Genomic DNA, 18,230 nt, shown 5'->3' on the forward strand with positions numbered 1-18,230 from the left:
AATTCAATTCAAAAGAGCCAAATATAAAATATGATGACAATGCAGATGATAATTTTTAATGTGAATTCTCCTAAAATATATATCATTTAAATGTTAATATTATAGAGGAATCAGCTACTCTGTCATTTGCAGTGTGCTCAGTTAAAATACACGAGCCTGCTTTCAATGTAGTAAACAGCAAAAAGGTAGAGCTAGATTTGGAAAATTTGCAGGGGGGGGAGAGTTGTTCAGTCATCTTGCCATGTAGAAACAGTGGAATATATCATCCTTTTTTAGACTAGGAAATCACATTTAGAATAACAAACTGTGAAACATAGGAAAAGTTTACACAAACTGATAAACAGTTTCCGTATTTTTAGAGTATTGGAGTGCTAGGTATTGGAATCTGGTCTACACCCATTTGCTGTTCTCATAGCACTGAACCAGTGGGCACACTGGTTACTGAATGTACTTGATATTGAGCTGTGCATGAGCCCTCTTTCAATTTACTAAACAGCAAAAAGGCAGAGCTAGATTTGGAGAATTTGTGGGGAGGGGTAGTTGTTCAGTCATCTTGCCACTTAGAAATTCCATGGCGCTGTGGTAAATGTGTTGACTTAATGTGAAATGAAATTGCATTGTACCAGGTGGGGATTAGCATTAGCATTAGCATTAGTAGAGGCATACGATGCAAGAAAGCAAGCTTATTCAGCATCAGCCAAAAAAAAAAAAAAAAAAACAACCACTACTCCCATTTCACCCTTCCATTCGTTCAAAATACCTGTCCAGCTGAGCCTTAAATTGGTTTAGGCTATCAACTTCAACAACAAGCGATGGAAGTCTATTCCACAAACCAACTGCCCGCTGGCTAAAGGCAAATTTCTGCACATCTATCCGACATCTGTCCTTCCTCAATTTGAATTTATGCCCTCTCAGGTGATTATTCTGAGCAAGAGGAAGAATCCCATCGGCATTGAGCATGCTCAAGCCATTCAAAGCCTTATACACCTCTATCAGATCACCTCGCCGATGCCTAGTCTCCAGGCTCTGTAATTTGCAAGACTTAAGCCTTTCTTCGTAAGAGCAACCCTTTGTTCCATTCACTAATCTTGTAGCCCTTCTCTGTACTTGTTCCAGCAGCTCTACATCCTTCTTGAAATGAGGACTCCAGACCTGTATACAGTACTCAAGGTGTGGCCTGACCAATGCCTTATACAAGGGAATAATCACATCCCTGTCCCTGCTAGAAAAATTCCTGTATATCATTGACAAGACACCATGAGCTACTCTTGCAGCTCGTCTGCACTGCTCAGAGAACTTCATATCTGCCTGCACAATTACCCCCAGGTCCTTTTCATTCTCTACCACTGTCAGCGTAGTGCCACAGAGTTGATACGTTGATCTGGGGTTACTGTTTCCCATATGTAGTACTTTACATTTGTCAATGTTAAACTTCATTTGCCACCTCTTAGCCCATCTGCTCAACCTTTCCAGATCCTGTTGCAGCAGCATAGTATCAGTGGTGTCCTTAACAACCCTGCCAACCTTTGTATCGTCTGCAAACTTGGACATTAAGCCTGATACACCATCATCAATATCATTTATAAATACAGAAAACAACAATGGACCCAACACTGAACCTTGAGGAACCCCACTAATAACATTAGTCCACGTTGAGCAGTGTCCATTGATTACCACTCTCTGTCTTCTGACACTCAACCATCCCTTTATCCATAGCAGCAATTTTCCTCCAATGTCACACTGCTCCAATTTGTGTAGCAGTCTTCCATGTGCAACAGTATCAAAAGCCTTTCTAAGATCCAAGTATATAATATCAAAGTTATTCCCTGCATCCAGTTCTTTTGTAACTACATCATAGTATCCAATCAAATTGGTCAGACAAGACCTGCCCTTAACAAACCCATGCTGTGTCTGAGCTATAACTCAATTCTTGTCCAGATGATCCTGCAGTGCTTCTTTAACCAGTGCCTCCATTAATTTTCCTGGAACCGAAGTTAAACTAACAGGTCTATAATTACTTGTGTCAGCCTTTGATCCTCCTTTGCGAATTGGGGTTACATTTGCACATCTCCAGTCCATGGGTACCTCCCCCGAGTCCAAAGAAGCTCTCATAATTATGGGTAGGGGTTTGCTTACTTCCTTTGCTGCCTCCTTTAATATAACTGGATAGATCCCATCCACCCCGGGTGCCTTTTTTATGTTTATCCTCAACAATTTCTCCTCCACTTTCCTCTCAGTTATTAGAAAATCATCTAGCTCACTGCCAATGTTTACTTCACCTACGACATTCCCCTCCTGAATAACTCCTCATGTGTGAATGTAGATGCAAAATACTCGTTTAGATTGTTAGCCACCTGAGCTGGATCCTTAACTGTTGAACCATCAACATCCAGTGGACCAATCTGATTCATCCCTTTCCTTCTTGAGTTTAAATAGGTAAAGAACTCTTTTCTGTTTTTCTTTGCATCCTTTGCCAAGGATTTCTCATAATCTGCCTTTGCCTGCCTAATCTCCTTTGTGACTTGGTTACAGACCAACTTATATCTATCATAGGCTTCCATGTCACCCATTAATTTGTATGTATCCCATGCATTTTTCTTCTCTGCCATATGTCTCATTAGTTCATCTGACAACCATTTAGGCCTGAACCTTGAACAATATTTCTTGGTTGGTATGTAAAGCCTGGTAGCTTCCAAGATTAGTTCCTTGAATGCTTCCCATTTTGAATTTGCTGTTGGTAACATCATCAGTTGGTCCCACTGTATAGAATTTAAATACTGTCTCAGACCATCATAGTCGCCTTTACGAAAGCAAAAACCTTCCCTTGACCTCTGATGGTAGTTACCTCCTTGAGTAAATCCCACTTCAGCACACTGTGATCACTGCCACCCAGTGGTTCCTTTATCTGCAGATTCCTAATGCATGAAGAATCAATACTGATATGAACAATGGTACATGACACTACACATATACAATATCCATACACTTTTAAACCTCTGGCATTTCCAGAAAACTGGTACACACACAATGAAAGCAACACGGAGATGGGGGAAACCCCTGGTGCCATCTGACACTAAATACACCTTACCTTCACCTTCCTCAGGCTCCTTAGTAGCTTAATATACTACTGTGAGTTAATTGTTTTCCCCCTCTCGAGAAAATCAATCAGTTAGACATGATGTACTTCCCAAAACATGGTAACCTTGATCTTCTAGGCAGATGCATGTATGTTATACTTTTTTGATCGTGGGGAATCATTGTGATGATAATTAATGGATTGCTCTTTTTTTCAGGATCAAAATGGTGAACCAATGTCTCATCTTCTGTAATGGTTCCATACAGATATCCATTCCCTTTATTGCGATACCTAGTCAAAAACTCACAAATCTGAACTATTTCAGCCTTCATCTCCAGTCAACGTTTGAAGAGCCCATGTGGCACAAATTTTTCAATAACCAAGAAGTCCAATAATGTGGCCCACCCTTTCTTTTGAGATGTTCAACTCAGCAGCAGTGCGACTTTGGGTCATCAGCCACAGAATCAACAATCACTTTAAATCATGCCATTTGCAAATTGTGTGTTTTATTGGATACTGTTATCAGTGCAAGGTTTATTGTATTAGCATTAGCATTAGTAGAGGCATTTGATGCAAGAAAGCAAGCTTATGCAGCATCAGCCAAAAAAAAAAAAAAAAACCACTTCCCTCTGTTCGTTCAAAATACCTGTCCAGCTGAGCCTTAAACTTATTTAGGCTATCAACCTCCACCACAAGGGATGGAAGTCTGTTCCACCAACCAACCACCCGCTGGCTAAAGGCAAATTTCCGCACGTCTATCCTACATCTGTCTTTCCTCAATTTGAATTTATGCCCTCTCAGGTGATTTTTCTGAGCTAGAGGAAGAATCCCATCAGCATTGAGCATGCTTACACCATTCAAGGCTTTATACACCTCTATCAGATCACCTCGCTGGTGCCTAGTCTCCAGACACTGTAATTTGCAAAACTTAAGCCTTTCTTCGTAAGAACACCCCTTTGTTCCATTCACTAATCTTGTTGCCCTTCTCTGTACTCGTTCCAGCAGCTCTACATCCTTCTTGAAATGAGGCCTCCAGACCTGTATACAGTACTCTAGGTGTGGCCTGACCATTGCCTTATATAATGGAATAATCACCTCCTTATCCCTGCTGGAAAAATTCCTGTATATCATTGACAATACTCCATGAGCTACTCTTGCAGCCCGTCTGCACTGCTCAGAGAACTTCATATCTGCCTGGACAACCACCCCCAAGTCCCTTTCATTCTCTACCACTGTCAGTGTAGTACCACAGAGTTGATACGTTGCTCTGGGGTTGCTGTTTCCCATGTGTAGTACTTTACATTTGTCAATGTTAAACTTCATTTGCCACCTCTCAGCCCATCTGCTCAACCTTTCCAGATCCTGTTGCAGCAGCATAGTGTCAGTAGTGTCCTTGACAACCCTGCCAACCTTTGTATCGTCTGCAAACTTGGACATTAAGCTTGATATACCATCATCAATATCATTTATAAATACAGAAAACAATAATGGACCCAACACTGAGCCCTGAGGGACTCCACTAATAACATTAGTCCACGATGAGCAGTGTCCATTGATTACCACTCTCTGTCTTCTCCCCCTCAACCACCCCTTTATCCATAGCAGCAATTTGCCTCCAATGTCACACTGCTCCAATTTGTGTAGCAGTCTTCCATGTGCAACAGTATCAAAAGCCTTTCTAAGATCCAAGTATATAATATCAAAGTTATTCCCTGCATCCAGTTCTTTTGTGACTGCATCATAGTATCCAATCAAATTGGTCAGGCAAGACTTCCCCTTAACAAAACCATGCTGTGTCTGAGCTATAACTGAAGTCTTGTCTAAATGATCCTGCAGTGCTTCCTTAACCAGTGCCTCCATTAATTTTCCTGGAACAGAAGTTAAGCTCACAGGTCTATAATAACTTGTGTCAGCCTTTGATCCTCCTTTGTGAATTGGGGTCACATTTGCACATTTCCAGTCTATGGGTACCTCCCCTGAGTCCAAGGAAGCTCTCATAATTATGGCTAAGGGTTTGCTTACTTCCTTTGCTGCCTCCTTTAATATAACTGGATAGATCCCATCCACCCCGGGTGCCTTTCTTGTGGATGAATCTGCTAACTGCAGACAAAAGTTGGTTCTTCACTAAGCCTCATTAACATTGGCTAGTTATTGTGATACCTTTTTCTGTAGAATGTTTCCAGGATCAACCCTCCCTTATCCCAAAAAATTATATACAGAATCTTGTCAGCTGATACAGTCATTCATCTGAATTTTTTTTTTTTTTTTTGTGGTGGAGACTCATCATATGTTAATTTTTTTGGATTACCTTTTTGTCACTGGATTGTACAAGGGTACAAAAGACTGATATATATGCTAACCTGCTGGGAAAGTTCCCTGGATCTGTTGTGTCAGCAGGGCCTGCACATGTCCAGTTGAGCCTATTTTTCTAAGAATCAAACTTCTGAAGTAGAACATAGTGTGCACATAGCTTCAACCTCGTCACATCTTCATGAATAATGCAAAAAGTGGTTCTCTGGGAAAAGATCAGTCTTTGGATAGATATCATTACTTGTTAGTCACCTGTCCTCCGTGATCCAATCTTCCTTAAATTTTAAGAGTGCAGCTCTAAAATAGTGTTTGCATGCTGGCCACAAGATGGTCCACTGGACTGAACCTATTAGTAACTGTAAAAGGCATCCAGATCAGGTAATGTATAATCTTACTTTCTATGGGTGGGGGGGGGGGCATTGTTGAGGCCACATTTTGTCAAGGAGCTGGGTATATTCTTGCAGGGTGTTATACCATATCCAAAAATTTCATTAGTTCATGCAATGTCCCCACTCCTGCCTTTCTTTATTACTGAATACATTATGAATAGTCAAATAATAGAACAAACTTGTTTGCAAAAGCATTTAAACCTTCCAATCACTTCCTTGTTCATTTTACAAATATATGTGGTTTCAGTTCAGTTCCAATCTCAGTGAAGACCACTTTTACTTTTAGTCTGCCAGCCCCATTTACTTTTTCTGAATCCCAATTATCAGTTGATTCAGCCACTGCTCATCTCGTTGTCCTAATTATTCGCTGTGTGATTCCTTTGACTTCATAGGTGGTACCTGTGATCTACAATCTTATATTCTCTGTCAGGGACTTAGTAATTTGGAATTGTCTTTTTTCGACCTTCTCTGACTTAAAATATTACCCCATTCTGTGACATTCATCAGTTTCCTCCATCAATCTTTTAATTCCATTAATTACTTGGAACTCTGACTTCCCTTCTTTGAAATTCTGCTTTCTCCAGTCCATCTTTCCTAACTGTGAGGTAATTTTCCTTTGCAATTTTAATGCTCTCTACTCCATATAGCTTCAGTTTTCTAGGCATACTGACCCAGCTGGTTGGGATGTTGAGGCTTTTGCAATTACTAATGATCAGATTGTTTATTTACCAACAGAATACGAGACAATTATAACCACACAGCCAACACTCGTGAGCTTTTTCTTGCTAACAACCCTTCTAAGTACATGGTCAAGGTGAATGGTTCTCTAGGCCAGAAGTTTCCAACTGTTCTCTGCTGATCCCATGGGATCCCCAAACTCCCAGAGGACCCGGGGATAATTTCTGTAATAGCTACTTTGAAATTTTACTGTTTTTTTTAAAACAAAATCTCGACATGAGAATTCAGTTGTCTACAATCACTCCCAACTTTAAAGGACTTTGTGAGACAAAAAAAGACAACACCATTCTTCACACTAGTAGCCTATGATGGATGATTGATTGTATACCCAAATAGTGGCAGTTTATTATTCAGTTAATTTTTGTGTCAGTCTGAAAAAGGTAGATTTTAAACATATAAATCAGTTCTGAGATATAAATTTATAATTTTGGATACATATTGTCTGGACACTCCATATTTAAGTGAGCTAGGATATGAGTATCTGTGGTTATTTTCAAAGCCAAAAGGAATCCACAAGCAAAAAATTTTGGGAAACACTGCTCTAGGTACCTCAGGACATAACTTGGCGATGGTCTCTTCTCCAGTGGAGCCATTATCTCGTGGCCATTCTCAACCTCCTGTTATTTGCCATTACAAGAATGCAAACTGGGACAATCTGCAAGATGTCTGTTCTTTTCTTTCGTAGGATTACCCTTTTAAATCTTCTGATGTCAGTGTTTGCTGCTCAGCTCCTTTACTGTCCCCTTTCATATAATTGGAGAGTTCCCATCCACCCCAGTTGCTTTTTTTACATTTAGCTTCAATTTCTCTTCTTTCTTCTCCATTATCACAAAATCATTCAGCACTTTGTTAGAGTTTGATACACTTCTGGCATCCCCTTACCTCAAGAATTCCTTTATGTAAATTTAGATACAGAACACCTATTCACTTTGTCAGCAATCTGAGCAGGTTCATCAACAGTTAAACTATTCATATCTAGTGGACCAATGTGATTCATCCCCTTCTTTCTAGTGTTTACATATGTAAAGTGGTCTTTCCTGTTTATCTTTGCATTCTTTTCATCTATATCACCTGATAATTTATAAGCATCCCGTGCACTTTTCTTCTCTGTCATGAGTCTCATTAGTTCATCTGACCTTCATTTAGGTCTAATTCTCAAACAATGTCTCTTAGTTTATATAAAAAGCCCACTAGCCTTCTATAATTTCATCCATGAGTTCATTCCACTGCATAGAATTTAAAAATTGTCTGAGACCGCTAGTCACCTTCACGAAAGCAAAAGTCCCTTGCCTTTGAGTAGTTCATCTTTAAGTATTCTTACATCAATACACTATGATCACTGCTACCCAGTGGGTCTTTTATCTTTGGATTTTTAATGCAAAAGGACTATTTCTGATAATCAGATTGAGAGTATTGCTTTCTCTTGTCTCTTAAGCATGCTGGTGTAGAAACACTCAGTAAATCTACAGATGTCTTGCTTCTTGTGTGAGTCACCAACCCAAAAGGTTTAGCCAATAACTGGAAGGTTAAAATTGCATTATAAGATATTCTGATTTATTGGCCTACTCTATGTCTGTACAGTTCATTATCCTCATCACAGTCATTAGGCCTATAACACATTTCTACCCTTATTTTTGTTTACCCAGGCTTATGTCACACTAAACTGACTCAACGTTGTATTGACCACCCATGTCGACTGGATACACTGGTTTAGATTTGATGCACATCTTAACTTATTAAACATCAGTGTTGGAACTATGTTTTGAATAGTCGGTGGCCACTGGTAACAATTATTTTATATCACTTGTTACTCTGTGCACTTAAACAGAGAGAGAAACCCTTACGGCCACTTATGAACAGATGTGATAGTTAACAAGAAGACATTCATTATAGGCTTCTTTTGGTATTGCTAATAGTTTGTCTGTTGCATCCTGAATAATTTCCTCGATTTTTATAAATATAGGACCTTTAAGCTTGGGGGAGGAAACTAAATTTGGCAAGTATGGCAGTTGTGGGGTTTCTTTGCAAAGCACTCCATCACTCCCACTGATGAAGTGCTTTGAAATAAATTCTTGAAAGTGTGCAGAGGTGTTATCATGATGCAAGTGCCAATTCCCAAAGGCTGCTTTTTTTGGCTGTTTTTTCCAAACAGCATTGAATTACCTTATAACTGTTTTGTAATATTCCTGATTCATTGTTTGACCATGCAGAACAATTCATAATGAACAGTGTCCTCCGAGTTAAAATATATGGGAAGCATCATTTGCTTTTTTCTATTTCATTGAGATTATGCTGTGGCTTTTTTTTTTTTTTTTTTTCCTGGTCATAGCAATGCATCCACAGTTCATCACCAGTAATGATGGAAGAAACGACTGTGGATCAGCAGCATGTTGATGACTGTCCTGACATGAGAACTTTTCTCTGATGTGTGGCTTAAACTTGCATTCCTCTGAATCTTGTATTAAAATTGATTGACATGTTCACTATGAAATAGTTATTTCACTGGCTTTGTGAGTTAAATGGCAATCACGAATTTGAGCAATTGTATTTTTTTTTTTTTTAAGTTGCAGGAATCATATTCAGTGGGTAAGCAGTCCTTTTTAAACTTGGAGAACCACTGAAAAGTCTTAAAATACATATTATCTTCTCTAAAAGCTGTTTTTAACATTTCATGGGTTACAATTTATGTTACAATTTCCCCTAAACTGTTGCAACAAGTGGCAACTTGCTAGAAAGCTACAATTTCAGGATATAAAGTTAACCCCCCCTCAACATTTTGTCCACACTTTGTATGTACATATGAAGCTTTGATTATGTAGTTGAGCAGTTCATTTTTGCCTGGTAAGATGTACTGTAAATTAGGTTTCCTCTAAAAAGTGCCTAAAAAAATATCATCACAAGAAATTGACAATTTTTAAAATTCATTTTTTAAGTGCCACCACTTATTTTTAGTGCCACAATTTACTTTTTAATTCTCTGTTACCATTTAATATATTCATGTCAGTACAGTATTATTTTTTAAGAATTATGTATTGAAAAGTTACTGTCATCATTGTGCACTCATGTGAAAAAAAAAGGTAAATTTTACAAGTGCAGAAATCTTAAAAATAAGTTGCATATCAATAATTTATGCTGAATTTTCCAATCCATCAAAAATGTAATGCTAAGCTTCCTCCTGTTCTATTTGGGTATTATTTTTTTAAGATTTTTATTGTTACTTGGCTCACATAACAGTGTTCCACTAACAGGGCATATGTAAGAAGGGGAAAAAAAAGTTACTGTTTGGTTTCATAGTGATAGAATTTCTTAGATTAATCACCTGTTTCTGATCATATATTTATGGATATTGTTTTATCTGATTTTTAGTCTTCCACCTGTAGGCAGTTTAAGTAATGTGCGGAGAAGTTCACGTCTCTTTAGTAGTTCAAACTCAGTTAAAGAAAACAACAAAAGCTCTACAAGGACAAGTAAATTTATAACCAAAGCTCCCACAAAGAAAACTAAAGCTCGTTCCAGCAAGAATTCTATATCACAACCAAAAGAAAGTGAATTAAATGAGATCAACAAACCTGAAATTCAGTCAGAAAATAAGCAGTTTGCACCTAGTATCATTTCAATGACCCAGACTGCATTAAGCATGCAGAAAGCATCTGCAGGTAATATAATTAAAATAAAGACTGACATTATCTTAATTTTATTTAACATTTTTCATGAATATTATTTCATTTTTCTTCATTATTATGGCCTTATTTATCAAAAGGATACCCAGTAAAATGAAATTTTGACTTAGTATTAGTATTAGCAAAGGATGTGAGGAAATAGGCTTAAAGTATCAGTAAAAAAAAAAAAAAAAAACATGTACACACTTCACTCATCCATATCCTCCAAGAATTTGTCTAGTTCTTCCTTGAATTTATTTAAACCACTGACTTCCACAACAACAGGTGGAAATTTGTTCCAACAATCAGCCACCTGCTAGTTGAAGGCAAACTTCCACACATCTATCCTGCAACTAATCCACCTCAATTTGTATAACCCCCTCGTGTGTGTGTAGTCTGAATAGCTTTCGTGTTTACAGTACAGCAGTATAATCTACCTCCTTGGGGTATCCTGACAGAAGTGTTTGTGTTTCATAGTCCATTTCAAACCAGAGGTAGGGCATAACCAAGTGGTCAATATAAAAGTACAGTAGTACACAGAAGGTTTTGTTGGCATTGGTTGGATTGGATTCTACATGCCCACTAAATACAGTTAATGATAATATTCTTGTCAAATAATGGTTGTAAACTCCTCAAACCTACGTGGGTGCCAGAATATAAACATAGTTTTTAGGAATGTCTTAGCGAAGTTGTCAGCACAAGAGTGCTGTAGTACATGTATTTCATGTGATTGGAGTTCGAGCTGATGTGACTTCTAAATAAGTTTAATATGATTATATGTTCATCAAAATGTATGGTTGTAAACAACTGTGACCTCTGCGGTCATGCTGGAGTATAAAGAGAACATTTACAACACAATTGGGGGAGGGAGGTATTTAAACCTCCCTCCCCCAGTAGAGATTGCTTCTACAGGGATGGGATACACTTAAATAGAAAGGGTGTAAGAATATTTGCTGATGCTATCGAGGCAGTGTTAGGTGGGTCGGAAAACTGCTAGCTTGGGGGGAGACAAAGACCAATAGATTGACAGTAGCCACTGGCAGAGGTGAAAGAGATTCTTGCACTGCTTCTATTAGAATGAGCAGAAGCCTGAAAAACAAGATGCTTGATATTTCAGAGACTGCTGGGAGCCATTGCAGTACAAGTAAACACATGGGTTGTGTTAGGGTAGCTAAGAATAGAAACAGGTGCAGGTATACTTGCGTGTACACCAATGCTAGGAGTTTAGTAAATAAATTTGATGAATTTGAGGTATTGCTCAAAACATCAAAGGCAGATATTGTTGGGATATCAGAGACGTGGTGTCACACAGATGCAGAACTGGAATTTGGGGAGTACAATGTGTACAGAAAGGATAGACAGGATAGGAAGGGGGGAGGGGTTATGCTATTAGTTAAGAAACACATAAAAACCAAGGAAGTGAAGCCAGTCGACATCGCTGGACAGTGCAGTGTTGAGTCAGTTTGGTGTGACATAAGCATTGGGAGATCAAAATTGAGAGGAGGAGTGTGCTATAGGCCTAATGACTCTGATGAGTATAATAAGAAACTGTACAGGGAAATAGAGTGGGCCGGCCAGTAAATCAGAGAGTCTTATAATGTGAGATTTTAATTTCCCAGATATTGACTGGAATTTGGGGGCTGGTCACTCACCCACTAGCAGGGCTTTTGTGGATTTATTGGATGATTGTTTTCTACATCAGCATGTTCGGGAGACAACTAGAGGAAGTAATACTCTTGATTTGATTATCAGCAGTGATTCTTCATGCATTAAGAATCTGCAGATAAATGAACCACTAGGTGGCAGTGATCACAGTGTGCTGAAATGGGATTTACTCAAAGAGGTAACTACCATTAGGGGTAAAGGGAAGGGTTATTGCTTCCGTAAAGGAGACTACAATGGACTGAGACAGTATTTAAATTCTATACAGTGGGACCAACTGATGATGTTACCAACAGCAAATTCAAAATGGGAAGCATTCAAAGAACTTATCTTGGAAGCTGCTAGGCTTTACATACCAACTAAGAAATATTGTTCAAGGTTTAGGCCAAAATGGATGTCAGATGAACTAATGAGGCATATGGCAGAGAAGAAAAATGCATGGGATACTTACAAATTAACACATGACACAGAAGCCTATGATAGATACAATTTGATATGCAACCAAGTTACAAAGGAGGTTAGGCAGGCGAAGGCAGATTACAAGAAATCCTTGGCAAGGGATGCAAAGAAAAACAGCAAAGAGTTCTTTACTTATGTAAACTCTAGAAGGAAGGGGATGAATCAGATTGGTCCACTTGATATTGGTGGGTCAACTGTTGATGATCCTGCTCAGGTAGCTAACAAACTAAATGAATATTTTGAATCGACATTCACACATGAGGAGTTATTCAGCGAGGGGAATGCCAGAGGTGTATTCAACTCTAGCAGTAAGCTACAGAATCTTGAAATAACTGGGAGTAAAGTGGAGGAGAAACTGTTGAAGATAAACACAAGAAAGGCACCTGGGGTGGATGGGATCTATCCAGTTATATTAAAGGAGGCAGCAAAGGAAGTAAGCAAACCCTTAGCCATAATTATGAGAGCTTCCTTGGACTCAGGGTAATGTGCAAATGTGACCCCAATTCACAAAGGAGGATCAAAGGCTGACACAAGTTATTATAGACCTGTGAGCTTAACTTCTGTTCCAGGAAAATTAATGCAGGCACTGGTTAAAGAAGCACTGCAGGATCATTTAGACAAGACTTCAGTTATAGCTCAGACACAGCATGGCTTTGTTAAGGGGAAGTCTTGCCTGACCAATTTGATTGGATACTATGATGCAGTCACAAAAGAACTGGATGCAGGGAATAGCTTTGATATTATATACTTGGATCTTAGAAAGGCTTTTGATACTGTTGCACATGGAAGACTGCTACACAAATTGGAGCAGTGTGACATTGGAGGCAAATTGCTGCTATGGATAAAGGGGTGGTTGAGGGGGAGAAGACAGAGAGTGGTAATCAATGGACACTGCTCATCGTGGACTAATGTTATTAGTGGAGTCCCTCAGGGCTCAGTGTTGGTTCCATTATTGTTTTCTGTATTTATAAATGATATTGATGATGGTATATCAAGCTTAATGTCCAAGTTTGCAGACGATACAAAGGTTGGCAGGGTTGTCAAGGACACTACTGACACTATGCTGCTGCAACAGGATCTGGAAAGGTTGAGCAGATGGGCTGAGAGGTGGCATATGAAGTTTAACATTGACAAATGTAAAGTACTACACATGGGAAACAGCAACCCCAGAGCAACGTATCAGCTCTGTGGTACTACACTGACAGTGGTAGAGAATGAAAGGGACTTGGGGGTGGTTGTGCAGGCAGATAATAAGTTCTCTGAGCAGTGCAGACGGGCTGCAAGAGTAGCTCATGGAGTATTGTCAATGATATACAGGAATTTTTCTAGCACTGATAAGGAGGTGATTATTCCCTTGTATAAGGCAATGGTCAGGCCACACCTAGAGTACTGTATACAGGTCTGGAGGCCTCATTTCAAGAAGGATGTAGAGCTGCTGGAACGAGTACAGAGAAGGGCAACAAGATTAGTGAATGGAACAAAGGGGTGCTCTTACGAAAAAAGGCTTAAGTTTTGCAAATTACAGTGTCTGGAGACTAGGCACCAGGGAGGTGATCTGATAGAGGTGTATAAAGCCTTGAATGGTTTGAGCATGCTCAATGCTGATGGAATTCTTCCTCTAGCTCAGAATAATCACCTGAGAGGGCATAAATTCAAATTGAGGAAAGACAGATGTAGGATAGACGTGCGGAAATTTGCCTTTAGCCAGCGGGTGGTTGGTTGGTGGAACAGACTTCCATCCCTTGTAGTGGAGGTTGATAGCCTAAATAATTTTAAGGCTCAGCTGGACAGGTATTTTGAACGAACAGAGCGGTGAAGTGGTTTTTTTTTTTTTTTTTTTGGAGGATAATGCTGAAATAAAAATATTTGTACTTATTGCCTCAGAATATTCAGCTAAGCTTCCTTATGTTATCAGTCTGTATTTTGAGCTTACCAATAAAGGATATGATTCTGTAATTGGTACTTCTGATTATTAGTATTGGTTGTGGCAAAATGATACAAAAAAGCAAACTCACACAGCCAGCCCTTCTTTGAATTTAATTGAACTTCCTACTTCACAACACCAGATGAAAATTTATACGAACTTATTTACTGTCTGGCCGAAAGCATATTTCTGCATTTCTGTCTTGCTGCCATCTTTGCCAGTTTAAATTTATGTCTCCTCATATTTGTGTTGTCTGAGAAAGAGTAAGGATACCATTATAATTTACTCAACCCATTTAAATCTTTAAACTCTTCGGTTAGGTCTCCTTGTAGATGCCTAGTTTCTACCTGCTACAGTTTATATAATTAAAGTCTTTTCTGGTGACTGGATGCAAAAAATAATTTTGATGTCATATATTTGGATTTCAGGAAAGCTTTTGACACTGTTGCGCATGGAAGACTATTGTACAAATTGGAGCAGAATGGTATTAAGGTTAAGTTGCTACAATGGATAAAAGGATGGTTAAGTGGGAGAAGACAGAGGGTGGTAATCAATGGGTGCTACTCTTTGTGGACTAATGTTTTTAGTGGAGTCCCACAGGGTTCGTTGTTGGGTCCACTGTTGTTTTGTATATTTATCAATGATATTGATGAAGGTATATCAGGCTTAATGTCAAAGTTTGCAGATGATACAAAGGTTAGCAAGGTTGTTAATGACAGTAATGGTCAGGTCATGCCTTGAGTACTGCGTACAGGTCTGATGGCCTCATTTTAGGAAGGATGTAGATTTGCTTGAGCATGAGAAGGGCAACAAGATTGGTGAGGGGAATGAAGGGATCCTTTTACCAAGAGAGAGAGAGAGGTTTAAGTTCTGCAAATTGCAGCAGCTGGAGACTAGGCACCTGAAGGTGATATGATTGAGGTATATTAGGCCTTGAATGGGGTTGAGCACGCTGAATTCTGATAGGATTCTTCCACTTGTTCAGATTACAAACCTAAGGGGGCATAAATTCGAATTAAGAAAGGACAGATGTAGAATAGATGTGTGGAAATTTTCCTTTAGCCAGCAGGTGGTTAATTGCTGGAACAAACTTCCATCTGTCGTTGTGGAAGTTGATAGGTTGAATAAATTTAAGGTGGAACTGGACAAGCATTTTGAGGGAATGGTGTGATTTTTTTTTTTTTTTTTTATTTTGCTGATGCTGCATAAGCTTATACACTTGCTTTTTTGCATCACATGCCTACTACTGTTCTCCTTTTGTGGCCCTGGTTAGTCTTTATCAGGACCATAAAAGGAACCTGAGAGTTTCCACTCGAGCTGTAGCTATTAATAACCACTGTCTCCTGCCACACACTGTTTCTGGGGGCCAGTAACTCGATCCAGGTAGCGCACTGCTCCAATCTTTACAGCAGCTGTTGTGAAAAAGTTTTAAAAAGCTTTACTGAAACCTAAGTATATGATCTCAAATTCTTTTTTGCATCTAGTTCCTTTTTAACTACCTCATAGTAGTTAATTGGATTAATAAGACACGATATCTCTCTTAGCAAATCCATCTTGTGATTTCTATTGAATTTACCCTGCAATACTTCTCTACCCACTGATTCCATTATTTTTTTTTGCACAGAAGTCAAGGTTACAACGTCTGCAATTATGAGTGAGTATAATTATAAATTATGAGTAATTACAAGGTGTGTGATTACTCACTTCACCTTGTGATCTCCTTTGTGAATAGGAGAGATATTTGCATGTTTCCAGTCTGTAGGGAGATTATTAGCATCCCCTGATTTCAAGGATATTGTTATGATTTTTGCTAAAGGTTTGCTTATCTCTTTTTCTGTTGCTTTTAATATAGTTAGATAGACTATATCAGCCCTCTAGCGTCAAATTTCAGTCTTTCACTTTCTATAAGTTGTTCAAGTGGATCACACAGTGGTTAGATATATCTTTTAATTATATCACATACAGTCACATAGGGAAAAAAAAAAAGCCCAATATATTTAGAGTTTTTATTTTAACAAAATAAACATTGGTTCTTGTTAAAATAAATTTGTATTGCAGTATAAGTAAGTTAACACATGTATTTCTATTTCACAGTTAATTCAGTAAACAAACACAAGTGAGACATTTGTTTACTGATTTAAAGGATTTGTATTAAGTAACCAAATTTTCATATATGAAGAACCATACCAGATACAGTATTACTTATTTATTATTATTATTAGTTCTTTTTAGCTATTTAGTTATTTTTAGTATAAATGCTACTAAGAAAAACACTGCATAATTAGAGATTATGCAGTGTTTTTCATAGTAGCAGTTATACTAAAACCGATATAACAGAGGTTAAACACACCACCATACACGATTAGCACAAGACACGTTAAAGTGAAACTCAACACAGGTGACACTTCTAACAGCAAGTTAATTTGATTGTTAAATCTGCCACGTTCACATCAAAAATCTTTTCACTGGTGTTCTTATCTTATATATTCTTAATTCAGTAGTAAGGCAAAAACTTTATCTTTAATATTAACCATGTGGTCACTTCAATGAAATAACAGTAATCAGTAGACATTGGATTACATGCATTTGCATATGGGCATATGCAAATGTATATAACACGAATGTTGCTAGTAATTTGTATTACTTGCAGTGCTGCTAGTAACACAGATGTTACTAGCAGCACTACATATTTCATTAATTTGTTCAGTTTACAGTCATTTTAAACTCAGAAATGTGATTGCAATCATTGATAAAAATCACATATTCTGAATAATATCAAGATTGTTTTAGCTATTGAACACCACATTATTACAATAATATTTTGTTGGGAAACATATCACTGGTGTTTTACTTTAATTCCCATGTCATCAATGACATTAGATCGGAGTATATTCTTTGAAAGTGTAACATGTTCAGTTTTTCTATTAAAAAATTTTAAAGACTATGCAATTCAGGCTTTTGTTAAGAATGCCAAAAATCAAATCTGTTGTTAAACTTATGAAACTGTGTATTACCAATCATGGAAAAGATTTCACTACAGATGACAGTATAGTCTTTTGTGTTGTTTGTGAAAAGAATATTCCATGCAGGAAAAAATCCACATTGGCCAACATGTGAAAACAACATCGTGCATTGTGTCCAAGAAAAAAGAAAAAGCAGGGAAAAATCCAGATAAATCACTTTGCAAGCGAGAGAAGAGAAAAGTGACTTTTCAAAGACTATCTCCTGCATTGATAAGCAGCAATAACCTAAAAATCCGTGTTTCAAATGAGTTTTGAAAAAATCTTGTATAATATAAAACATTCCAGATGAATCTACTATTCACAAAATTCATTAAATATTGGAGAAAATTTGCATCTGGATGTCCACTGATTAAACATGCTTGTGTCTGTTATATTGCACATTTGGTATGTGATGGACAGCCTTCTTATCCACATTTGCTTGTGTGTGAGGTTCTTGAAAACTTCCTCCACAATTGCAAGATTTGTGAATGATTCTTTGCAGTTACTACGGTCAGACCAAGAGTTAATAGAGAAGTATGGTCTGAGTCACTGATGCTGCTAAACACCAACAACAACTGCACATTGATCCATGCCGAAAAAGTCTACATTGTTGTTAATGATGCTGCTTTGTATATGATAAAAGCAACCTCTGAATTACAAGTTTTCGTTCCAAACCTAATCCATATTACTTACTTAGCCCATGGCTTATGTAGCTTGCAGAAATGATTTAGGACAATTTTCATGAAGTTAATAAAGTTATATTTTGTGTATCAAAGATAGTAAAAGCCAGTACATGCATAGCATATTTCCAGAGATATGCAACCTGGTCTTCCTCTTTCATCAAAGCCTATTTTGACAAAAGGGAAAACATGATTATGTGCATTGATTTTTGTCAAAAGCTTTGATTCTGTGAAAAAAAAAAAAAAAAAAAGTTGCTGCTTCAGATACTGCCGATGCAGCAGCTGATTTTAACCATCTTTGGTAACAGAAGAGAAAATAAGAAATAAATTT

General features: G+C 38.0%; 1 protein-coding gene across 3 annotated transcripts in view; it reads left to right on the plus strand.

Moving 5' to 3' along the window:
• Window positions 1-18,230, plus strand: part of Cdc27 (cell division cycle protein 27) — a 472,030-nt gene that overhangs the window by 231,146 nt on the left and 222,654 nt on the right. For all 3 annotated transcript variants that reach the window (XM_090389309.1, XM_090389310.1, XM_090389311.1), the window contains exon 10: window positions 9,880-10,169. In XM_090389309.1, coding sequence (XP_090245435.1) covers window positions 9,880-10,169 — 290 coding nt within the window. The remainder of the gene's footprint in view (window positions 1-9,879; window positions 10,170-18,230) is intronic.

The sequence above is a fragment of the Mastigoproctus giganteus genome, chromosome 14 (assembly GCF_048544385.1).
Source record: "Mastigoproctus giganteus isolate SK-2022 chromosome 14, ASM4854438v1, whole genome shotgun sequence".
Classification (NCBI taxonomy): Eukaryota; Metazoa; Arthropoda; class Arachnida; order Uropygi; family Thelyphonidae; genus Mastigoproctus; species Mastigoproctus giganteus.